The sequence below is a fragment of the Oncorhynchus nerka genome, linkage group LG22, assembly GCF_034236695.1.
Source record: "Oncorhynchus nerka isolate Pitt River linkage group LG22, Oner_Uvic_2.0, whole genome shotgun sequence".
NCBI lineage: Eukaryota > Metazoa > Chordata > Actinopteri > Salmoniformes > Salmonidae > Oncorhynchus > Oncorhynchus nerka.
This window is the reverse complement of record NC_088417.1, coordinates 58841030-58853402: the sequence shown is the minus strand read 5'-3', so window position 1 is coordinate 58853402 and position 12373 is coordinate 58841030. Positions and strand designations below refer to the sequence as shown.

The window sequence follows — 12373 nt, the reverse complement described above, 5'->3', positions numbered from 1 at the left end:
TTATACATACTCATTGATTCTTGAAGAATGTTACTTATGAATACCGCATGAGCTTAGTTCAACTGCTGTACCCCATCAGATCCCAAAACATAATCTTGTTTTCTCAATTGTTAGTCCAGGCCTTGTCTGGACTAACAGTGGAGTGCTGCATCAGATGACCTGGCCTCCACAATCACCTGAACTCAACCCAATTGAGATGGTTTGGGATGAGTTGGACCGCAGAGTGAAGAAAAAGTAGCCAACAAGTGCTCAGCATTTGTGTGAACTCCAAGACTGTTGGAAAAACATTCCAGGTGAAGCTGGTTAAGAGAATGCCAAGAGTGTGCAAAGCTGTCAAGGCAAAAGGTGGCTTTTTTGAAGAATCTCAAATATGAAATATATTTTTGATTTGTTTAACACTTTTTTGGTTAGTACATGATTCCATATGTGTTATATCATAGTTTTGATGTGTTCACTATTATTCTACAATATAGATAATAGTACAAATGACTGGTACTGTACATGATAATTAAGTATATCCTATGTAACTATATCGTTCTTACATTACACTTGATTCTGTATAGCCTTTGAACCAGGTCATAACATAGAAATAAACTAATTTAAAATGACTGGTTGTTAATGATAGGATGTGCCTGGTTACAATTGTTTTCACCAGGTCCTAGTCTATTTATCAACCCTGTTAGTACATGTGCATTCAATGGTAGTGGCACCTTGTATATTAGTTACATGTAACAAGGTCATATTTTGGTTTGATTTATTAACATGGTAATTCACAGGTGACTTTCAAACGTGTAATTACAAAACATTAGTTACACAGTGGAACAAGAAAATGTGTAATAACATCAGTAGTTACACAGGTGGAATAACCTTCAGTAAGTGAATGTGTAATTACACAGTCCTTGTTCCAAAGTCTATTGTGGATGTATAGCCTCATTGAGAGCTATCCTCTCTATGTGGTCAGTTCTTTTATCAAGGTCCTGGTGCCTTGATTCAAATACTGAAACAAAAGCATGCGCATGGTCTGAAACAAAAGCATGCGCATCATGTGGGGCCCCAGCAACAGTGTTGAAGAACATTATATTGTATAATAGTGCACAAGGTCTAACTTTATCAAAAAAGTCATACAAAAGCCACATCCTCACACAATATTATCAGTCAATGAATATCACTCAATTGTGCTTTACAATAGAATGGACACGATTGAACACTGTAAAAATATGCTGGAATGCTTAACACTCATCCTCTTCTCTCTCTGTTTCTCTCTTTATCTCACAGATGTACTGTGGACAGCAAGGTATCGCGGGTGGCTTGGCTCAATCGCACCACCATTCTTTATGCGGGCACTGACAAGTGGTCTCTGGACCCTCGCGTTGTCCGAATGGACAACACACCCGTGACAGAGTACAGCATAAAGATCCAGAACGTGAATGTACACGACGAGGGGCCCTACGTGTGCTCCATCCTCATGAGCAACAAACCCAAATCGTCCAAAGTGCATCTCATTGTTCAAGGTACTGCACTTTTTCTTCAGTCAGATTCAACCCATTTTCCATAGTTCTCTTGAGGTTTGCGATTAGAGTTTAGTCAAGTTGTCATCTAGACTTACAGGGCTGATTGATATCACGGTCTTTGCATGGTAGTCTGACTTTAGTGGTGAATTTACAGATGAAATATTTGAAACTCGTGGCTGTGATCATTTTGACTTAACCGGTGGGGAGGTATGATAGGTAAAGAGAAGAAAAGCCTTTGCCAGGATGATGTAATTAACTGGAACTCGCCAAACGTGACTCCCTTAGATTAATTGGGATTTAATCTAGGTTTCATTTCAGGTCGTTGATAGATATTGATTTGCGGGCCCAGCCAGTTGGATAACCGTGCCCCAGTTTCAGAGCAAGGACTATGCTAAATCATCTGTCGATACCTGGACTTTTGTTATAATTTACAGTGAAATCAATTTCCCTCACGCTCAGTTTCCTAAAACCATTAGCACCACTGCCCTTTGTCGGGTTTTGGGGTACAGAACATGTACACACTCATTTAACATTGAATTAAAACTGAACAAGATGAACTAACGATGAGAGGATCTTGCATTTAGAAAGGGACCAACGCTACAACAGACAATAGTATGCAATCATAAAACTGATAACTGCTGGACTAGACATAATTCGGCAATAGGTATTTCTTGCTCAAGAGTCACCAAGAATTGTTTATTGTCCTGTTTGGAAATGCAGCATTTTGCTAAGAAAACAATGTATTCTGTTATTCATTAACCTTTTGAATTTAGCCCTGCCACTAATTACAGGAAACATTTCAATAGCCAGTGCATGTTTTTTTTTTAAATATTAGATGTTCTCTAATTAGCAGTGGCATGCAGATTAAAACAATTGTTCAGTCTGTGAACCCAGAACAAATTAGTGTACTTAAATAGTTTTTTCCAACTGTAATTAACAGATCATTGATGAGAATGTCAGCTACACCGTATGATTACTCTTCATAATATATCATTAATATATTATTATTGTTTGTTATTGAAGCTTGATTTACAGATTTAAATGATTACAGATTTAAAAAACCTTATTATATTTTCACACTTCACTATCAGATTGTAAAGGTGCTTGTTTTAAGATAAAGAGAACGGAGTGGCTGCGGATCCGACCTTTTCTCTGACCTTTTTATCTGAGCGCTGAAGGTCCCAAACCTTCTGCACATGTCCGGGTCGATACTGCGCATGACCAGAGAGAATTTCCAATGCCTCGCAAAGCAGGACACCTATTGGTAGATGGGTCAAATAAAACACAGGCATTGAATATCCCTTTGAGCATGGTGAATTCATTAATTACACTTTGGATGGTGTATCAATACACCCAGTCAATACAAAGATACAGGTGTTTGCCGTGTAATCAGATGTCTATACGTGAGTAAAATAACTACCAACGATGTATCTTTATGAAGGCAAATGTATTGCTAACTTGACGTTGCTTCACATTACAAGCCACATGAGAGAGAGGGATGCTCCATAGTGATAACACCATAGTGTCCTTCCTAACTCAGTTGCCGGAGAGGAAGGAAACCGCTCAGGGATTTCACCATGAACTCAATGGTGACTTTAAAACAATTACAGAGTTTAATGACTGTGATGTGAGAAAACAGAGGATGGATCATCAACATTGTAGTTACTCCACATTAGCAACCTAAATTACAGAACAGAAGGAAGCCTGTACAGAATAAAACATATTCCAAAACATGCATCATGTTTGCAACAAGGTAATACTGCAAAAAAAAGAAAAATCTATTAACTGTTTGTCCTGAATACAAAATGTTATGTTTGGGGAAAATCAAATACATCACATTACTGAGTACCCCCTCCATATTTTCAAGTATGGTGGTGGCTGCATCATGTTATGGGTATGCTTGTAATCGTTTTTCAGTATAAAAAAAGAAACAGAATGGAGCAAAGCACAAGCAATCTTAGAGGGAAACCTGGTTCACTCTGCTTTCCACCAGACACTGGGAGATTAATTCACATTTCAGCAGGATAATAACCAAAATCACAAGGCCAAATACAAACTGGAGTTGCTTACCAAGAATACAGTGAACGTTCCTGAGTGGCCGAGTTTGACTTAAATATACTTGAAAATCTTGGCAAGACCTGCAAATTGTTGTCTAGCAATGATCAACAACAAATTTAACAGAGCTTGAAGAATTTTGAAAATAATAAATCGGCGAATGTTGCACAATCCAGGTGTGGAAAGCAATCTCTTACCCAGACTTACCCAGAAAGACTCTGCCAAAGGTGCTTCTACAAAGTATTGACTCAGGGGTGTGAATACTTATGTAAATGAGACATCTCTGTGTTTCATTTTTAATACATTTGCAAAAATGTCTAAAAACACTTTGTCATTATGGGGTATTGTCTATAGATGGGCGAGACAAAAAATCAATAACATCAGAACCACAAACGGCTACTGATGTTTGATTTTGTACATTTAAAAAAATATACCAAAAGCTACGTCCTACTCCTTCCCTGACTTTTCCTAAATGTTTTGTATTTTACATTGCTCGTTTGTCAGATTTTTGAAATCACAATCAGAAAAGTATTTAGAGCATTTTTCCTCTTTTTTCCCCCACACCTATTCCCAACTTAACCCAAAATGACGCGATGTGGGACATTGGTACCTAGCCAGGTGCTAATGCGTCTCTCTCTCTCCTCACTGAATGAATGACAAATGGATGAATGGGTGATAATCATGCACTTTACTTAACAATTGAATTTAAATTAGGCCTAACAATGATAAGGAGGGTGAAGAGGTTGATTTAATTTAGGAAGACAATATTGATGAGTTTGTGTTATGCCTATATATCAGTGTTGACACTCATGTTTATAGCAAATAATTTGACCGTGCTCCATGTGTGTTGACATCATTCTCTTTTAAGTTTTACTTTGTAAAAATAAGCTGTTATGGGACCGTTTTAATTTCTATAACTCTATCTACTAGTTGAATGTATTGTAAGGGAAACTAAAACATGCTACGTGTTGCAATAGGCCTTTAGAATAATGCAAAACATATCCTTGACTCTATCCGAGTTGATGAGTGAAGGGAAGCAAACGATGCCAGCCCACTGAATGAATGACAAATGGATGAATGGGTGATAATTGTGCAAATTACTTGCAATTTAAATTGGGCCTAACTGAATGATAAAGAGGTTGATATAATCTATAACAACAATAGTGTAATGATGAGTTTTTGTTATGCCTATATTTATCAGTGTTAGTGCTCATGTTAATCATTTCATTGTGCGCCTTGTGGGTTGATACCATTCTCTTTTATGTTTTACGTAAAATAATCTGTTACGGGACTGTTTTATTTACTAATCATATTTATTGTAAGGGAAATGAATATGTTGCAGTAAGCCTTTAGAATAATACAAAACCTAAACTTGATTCTATCCAAGTTGATGAGCGGGAAACAAACTACACCTAAACTACAAACTACACCTAAACCTATACCTATACACCTATACCAAAGTTGTAATTGACAGATGCAGGGAAAGGAGCATCACTTTATCAAATCCTCCTTCAGAGTCACATGCAGGTCAAATGTTTCTGTATAGTATCAGAAGCAGCATATTCTGCAGCTTCTGTGGAAGTTACCTTTGTCTAATAACTCAACATTCAAGAGGTGGCACTTTATTTCCAAATGTCACTTTTCCAAGAATATCTGTGCTGTCCATGCATTTAGCACATTTTCATTTATTTATTTCACCTTTATTTAACCAGGTAGGCAAGTTGAGAACAAGTTCTCATTTACAATTGTGACCTGGCCAAAGCAGTTCGACGCATACAACAACACAGATTTACACATGGAGTAAAACAAACATACAGTCAATAATACAGTAGAAAAATAAGTCTATATACAATGTGAGCAAATGAGGTGAGATAAGGGAGGTAAAGGCAAAAAAAGCCATGGTGGCGAAGTAAATACAATATAGCAAGTAAAACACTGGAGTGGTAGATTTGCAGTGGAAGAATGTGCAAAGTAGAGATAGAAATAATGGGGTGCAAAGGAGCAAAATAAATACAGTAGGGGAAGAGGTAGTTGTTTGGGCTAAATTATAGATGGGTTTTGTACAGGTGCAGTAATCTGTAAGCTGCTCTGACAGCTGGTGCTTAAAGCTAGTGAGGGAGATAAGTGTTTCCAGTTTTAGAGATTTTTGTAGTTCGTTCCAGTCATTGGCAGCAGAGAACTGGAAGGAGAGGCGGCCAAAGGAAGAATTGGTTTTGGGGGTGACCAGAGAGATATACCTGCTGGAGCGCGTGCTACAGGTGGGTGCTGCTATGGTGACCAGTGAGCTGAGATAAGGGGGGACTTTACCTAGCAGGGTCTTGTAGATGAACTGGAGCCAGTGGGTTTGGCGACGAGTATGAAGCGAGGGCCAGCCAACGAGAACGTACAGGTCGCAGTGGTGGGTATGACCACTCACATGACCACTCACCCGGTGGCATTGCTCTGGGTTCTAAGCAAATACTAGTAACATAAGGCCATTAGGCCTTTGTTTTTTACTAGGACGTGTAGAATTATACAAAACATTAGGCCTTTGTTTTTCACTAGGACGTGTAGAATTACACAACACATTAGGCCTTTGTTTTTCACTAGGACGTGTAGAATTATACAAAACATTAGGCCTTTGTTTTTCACTAGGACGTGTAGAATTATACAAAACATATCAACCCTTGCGGGTAGATATACATCTGATGCTAAAGGGAACGCCCGGCAACGTTCTCAACGTTCTCAACCTTCTCTTGCGGGTACTTATAGGCTGAAAGACCAGGCAGTTCTAATGTTTATCCATTTTGAATTCAGGCTTTAACAAAACAAAATATGGAATAAGTCAAGGGGGATGAAAACTTTCTGAAGGCACTAACAGAACTGAATATAATAGCATAGTATAACGTTACAAAAACACCACATATTTCTCTCATGTGGCCAAAATTCAACAGCGCACACTGCTAGGCAAAATACACAGGTAGGCTATGTTACAGTTTAACCTGAATCTGCTCTAAAATTCACTCACTGTACATCATTCAAAACAACACTTTAGGTTATTTTGAATCAACACTGTATAACTCAAGATGATCTAAATGCATATCCCCATGAAACTGATTGAGAACAAATGGTTGGAAGGCTGCATGGACGTTTGACCGGGAAGAAAGGTCCTAAAAGGTCAGTTCCGCAGCCCCTGCCTAGAGAAAAACAACTCTCACACAAGGAATCAGCTTTCCCAACTGCTGTGTTTTCTGATGGCAGACTTTCGCCTATACTTCATATGCGTCCTAAACGTGATCCTCTCAGATACGGCACAACTCTTAAGTTGGTGGGTACAACATGGCTGAACTTGTCGGGGGGCTCTTATCGTATGAACCAAAGAGACTTCAATGGAGAGCAGCGCTCTGAGGAACGCCATGTGAGAGCAAAGGTGACTCATGGGTGCCAGGACATTTTAATATTTCATGCTGTGTTTAGCCATGAAATGCTTCACAGATGTTGTTGTTTTTTATCACATTTCTCTCCGCACCACCTTCTCTGGCATCCTGCCTATTTATACACCACAGGGAAGAGGTAAGAGTAGGATTGTTCTTGTCTCCTTCATAATTACTGCGTATATATAGATCTTATGCTGAGTTCCATTAAAACATGTTTTTCTGCAAATGGGTGTTTTAACCAACATTTAAACATCTGCTGGTAAAGACTACTCTGGATTATGATCAGCTTAGATATTGCTGTAATGTCAGTGCTACATCTATTTTGGTTGAGAATGACGCCAACTGGAAAACCATATCTTTGCGAAAACCTGCATGCACTTCCAGAAACACCCATCTGTGATATCGATCAGAAGTAATTCAATAGGGTATAAGTAACAAAGGAGAATGTACAGGAGCCCCAGACAGAAACCTGAAACTTGGATTTAACCTCAAACTTTTAATTTGGTAGAGAACACAAATAAGTATTGTAACAAGGTTTTATACTTACAAAGGGGACCAAGGTTGTTATTATTGCAGAGGCGGCATTTGACTACATTTATCTCTCAACCATTTAAACCTGAGAGAAGTGAGAGAATCCCTGTTTGTTTTCACAAGATAATAATGCCACTTTCACAGAAAATACAGACTTTATAGGAAGCCCTGGCAATTCCTAACATTCACTTGTGTTTCTTAGTAAGATTTCATAGCTGTAACTTTCACCCATGCTTCTGAACCTGGAACATCTGAAATGGAAGTTATTATCTCTTGAGGAATTCTTAGTCATTCTACACTGAATAAAAATATAAAGGTAACGTATAAAGTGTTGGATCCCATGTTTCATGAGCAAAAACAAAAGATCCCAGGAATGTTCCAGATACACAAAAAGCTTACTCTCTCAGATTTTGGTCACAAATGTGTTTCCATCCCTGTTAGTGAGCATTTCTCCTTTGCCAAGATAATCCATCCACCTGACAGGTGTGGCATATCAAGAAGCTGATTAAACAGCATGATCATTACACAGGTGCACCTTGCGCTGGGGACAATAAAAGGCCACTCTAAAAAGTTGAGGGAGCGTGCAATTGGCATGCTGACTGCAGGAACATCCACCAGAGCTGTAGCCAGATAATTGAATGTTATCTACCATAAGTCACCTCCAACATTGTTTTAGATATGTGACAGTACAACCGCAGACCATGTGTAAGCACAGGACATCCACATCCAGCTTCTTCACCTGTGGGATCATCTGAGACCAGCCAACTGGACAGCTGATGAAACTGTGGCTTTGCACAACTGAAGAATTTCTGCACAAACTGTCAGAAACCATCTCTTTGAAGCTCATCTGTGTGCTCAAATCAAATCAAACTTCATTTGTCACGTGCGCTGAACACAACAGGTGTAGACCTTACAGTGAAATGCTTACTTACAGGCTCTAACCAATAGTGCAAAAAATGTATTAGGTGAACAAAAGGTAGGTAAAGAAATAAAACAACAGTAAAAAGACAGGCTATATTCAGTAGCGAGGCTATAGAAGTAGCGAGGTTGAATACAGACACCGGTTAGTCAGGCTGATTGAGGTAGTATGTACATGTAGATATGGTTAAAGTCACTATGCATATATGACGACCAGAGAGTAGCAGTAGAGTAAAAGAGGGGTTGGCGGGTGGTGGGTGGGACACAATGCAGATAGCCCGGTTAGCTAATGTGCGGGAGCACTGGTTGGTTGGCCCAATTGAGGTAGTATGTACATTAATGTATAGTTAAAGTGGCTATGCATATATGATAAACAGAGAGTAGCAGCAGCGTAAAAAGAGGGGTTGGGGGGGGACACAATGCAAATAGTCCGGGTAGCCATTTGATAACCTGTTTAGGAGTCTTATGGCTTGGGGGTAAAAACGGTTGAGAAGCCTTTTTGTCCTAAACTTGGCACTCCGGTACTGCTTGCCATGCGGTAGTAGAGAGAGCAGTCTATGACTGGGGTGTCTGGAGTCTTTGACCATTTTTAGGGCCTTCCTCTGACACCGCCTGGTGTAGAGGTCCTGGATGGCAGGCAGCTTAGCCCCAGTGATGTACTGGGCCGTAAGCACTACCCTCTAGTGCCTTGCGGTCAGAGGCCGAGCAATTGCCGTACCAGGCAGTGATGCAAACAGTCAGGATGCTCTCGATGTTGCAGCTGTAGAACCTTTTGAGGATCTCAGGACCCATGTCAAATCTTATTAGTTTCCTGAGGGGGAATAGTCTTTGTCGTGCCCTCTTCACTACTGTCTTGGTGTGTTTGGACCATTCTAGTTTGTTGTTGATGTGGACACCAAGGATCTTGAAGCTCTCAACCTGCTCCACTACAGACCCGTCGATGAGAATGGTTGGCGTGCTCGGTCCTCCGTTTCCTGTAGTCCACAATAATCTCCTTAGTCTTGGTTACGTTGAGGGATAGGTTGTTATTCTGGCACCACCCGCCAGGTCTCTGACCTCCTCCCTATAGGCTGTCTCATCGTTGTCGGTGATCAGGCCTACCACTGTTGTGTCGTCTGCAAACTTAATGATGGTGTTGGAGTCATGCCTGGCCATGCAGTCGTGGGTGAACAGGGAGTAGAGGGGACTGAGCACGCACCCCTGGGGAGCTCCAGTGTTGAGTATCAGCGTGGCAGATGTGTTGCTCCCTACCCTCACCACCTGGGGGCGGCCCATCAGAAAGTCCAGGATCCAGTTGCAGAGGGAGATGTTTAGTCCCAGGATCCTTAGCTTAGTGGTAAGTTTTGAGGATACTATGGTGTTGAACGCTGAGCTGTAGTCAATGAATAGCATTCTCACATAAGTGTTCATTTTGTCCAGGTGGGAAAGGGCAGTGTGGAGTGCAATGGAGATTGCATCATCTGTGGATCTGTTTGGGCGGTATGCAAATTAGAGTTAGTCTAGGGTTTCTGGGATAATGGTGTTTATGTGAGCCATTACCAACCTTTCAAAGCACTTCATGGCTACGGACGTGAGTGCTACGGGTCTGTAGTCATTTAGGCCAGTTGCCTTTGTGTTCTTGGGCACAGGGACTATGGTGGTCTGCTTGAAACATGTTGGTATTACAGACTCAATCAGGGATATGTTGAAAATGTCAGTGAAGACACCTGCCAATTGGTCAGCACATGCCCGGAGCACATGTCCTGGTAATCCATCTGGCCCCGCAGCCTTGTGTATGTTGACCTGTTTTAAAGGTCTTGCGTCGGCTACGGAGAGCTTGATCACACAGTTGTCCGGAACAGCTGATGCTCTCATGCATGCCTCAGTGTTGCTTGCCTCAAACCGAGCATAGAAGTGATTTAGCTCATCTGGTAGGCTTGTGTCACTGGGCAGCTTGCGGCTGTGCTTCCCTTTGTAGTCTTTAATAGTTTGCAAGCCCTGCCACATAAGACGAGCATCGGAGCCGGTGTGGTATGATTCAATCTTAGCCCTGTATTGACGCTTTGACTGATTGATGATTCGTCGCAGGGCATAGCAGGATTTCTTGTAAGCTTCCGGGTTAGAGTCCCACACCTTGAAAGCGGCAGCTCTACCCTTTAGCTCAGTGCCAATGTTCCCTGTAATCCATGGCTTCTGGTTGGGGTATGTACGTACAGTCATTGTGGGGACCAAGTCCTCGAAGCACTTATTGATAAAGCCAGTGACTGATGTGATGTACTCCTCAATGCCATCGGAAGAATCCCAGAACATGTTCCAGTCTGTCATAGCAAAACAGTCCTGTAGTTTAGCATCTGTTTCATAGACCACTTTCTTATAGACTGAGTCACTGGTGCTTCCTGCTTTCATTTTTGCTTGTAAGCAGGAGTCAGGAGGATAGAGTTGTGGTCAGATGTACCAAATGGAGGGCGGGGGAGAGCTTTGTACGCATCTCTATGTGTGGAGTACAGGTGATCTAGAATTCTTTCCCTCTGGTTGCACATTTAACATGTTGATGTAAATTTGGTAGAACTGATTTAAGTTTCCCTACATTAAAGTCTCCGGCGACTAGGAGCGCCGCCTCTGGGTGAGTGGTTTCCTGTTTGCTTATGTCTTTATACAGCTGAATGAGGGCGGTCTTAGTGCCAGCATCTGTCTGTGGTGGTAAATAAACTGCCACGAAAAGTATAGCTGAAAACTCTAGGCAACTTATCACAATATACTCTACTTCAGGCGAGCAAAATCTAGAGACTTCCTCACCAGTGTCTTGACCTGACTGCAGTTTGGCATCATAACTGAATTCAGTGGGCTTTGGGACCTTATATAGACAAGTGTTTGCCTTACCAAATCATGTCCAATCAATTCAATTTCCACAGGTGGAATCAAGTTTTAGTGGTCACTATTTAACAGTCTGATGGCCTTGAGATAGAAGTTGTTTTTCAGTCTCTCAGTCCCAACTTTGATTCACCTGTACTGACCTCGCCTTCTCAATGGTAGCGGGGTGAACAGGCCATGGCTTGGGTGGCTGAGGTCCTTGATGATCAACTTGGCCTTCCTGGGTGAACAGGGAGTACAGAAGGGGGCTGAGCACGCATTATTGTGGGGACTCTGTGCTGAGGATCGGCATAGTGGAGGTGTTGTTGCCCGTCAGGAAGTCCTGAATCCTGGACCCAGTGTCCCGAGCTTAATGATGAGCTTGGAGGGTACTATGGCGTTGAACACTACCAAAAGGAATATGTTATCTGAAGCTCGTTTCTATTGGGAATTTAGATATTTATTAAGGGGATTATTAAAATGAAATGAAATCATCTGAAGATGATTATCAATGGTTGTTTAATTTCATTAACACTGTACACAACTGGAATTTTCCCCAGGTTCTATGGTTTATAAAACATGCGCATGCTACCGGCCTATTTCACTAATGACTGCCGACCCTAAACTCATGGTAATAGCAGCTAGAAAATTTGACTGAGTTGTGGTGTGATCCCACACAGAGACAGGCCAGGTTTGTTTGGCTATAAATAACCCTGCTTGGTACCATGGGATGTACTGCCGTCACACCAGTGCAGACAGTGACTACGACTTTAGAGGAAAGAGTGCAGGGGACAGGGTTCAGGACAGGTGCTAGAGGTAATACGGTTGGCTGGCCATATGCTCAATAGGATGCCATGTGAATAATTTAGAACACTTCACAGATCTAATCTCCCTCTAACACACTGGAATAACTGACATTGGTATTTTTTCAAGCGTCTGTGCTACGATAGAAAGGCATATTTACGCCACACCTAAATAATGTAGTTGACAACACAATCCATACTAATAAAATAGGACTGCCATTTAAGTACATTTTGTTTAATATGAGTGATTTCTCATGTTTTGTTAAGTGATGAATAAGCGATACAGATGCTCGTGCATTTTGGGAATTAT

At 41.2% G+C, this 12373-nt stretch overlaps 1 protein-coding gene across 1 annotated transcript in view; it reads left to right on the top strand.

The window, feature by feature from the left end:
* Window positions 1–12373, top strand: part of LOC115105412 (opioid-binding protein/cell adhesion molecule homolog) — a 399656-nt gene that overhangs the window by 275952 nt on the left and 111331 nt on the right. The window contains 1 exon segment of the mRNA XM_029627437.2: window positions 1276–1511. Within this exon segment, the coding sequence (XP_029483297.2) occupies window positions 1276–1511 (236 nt within the window).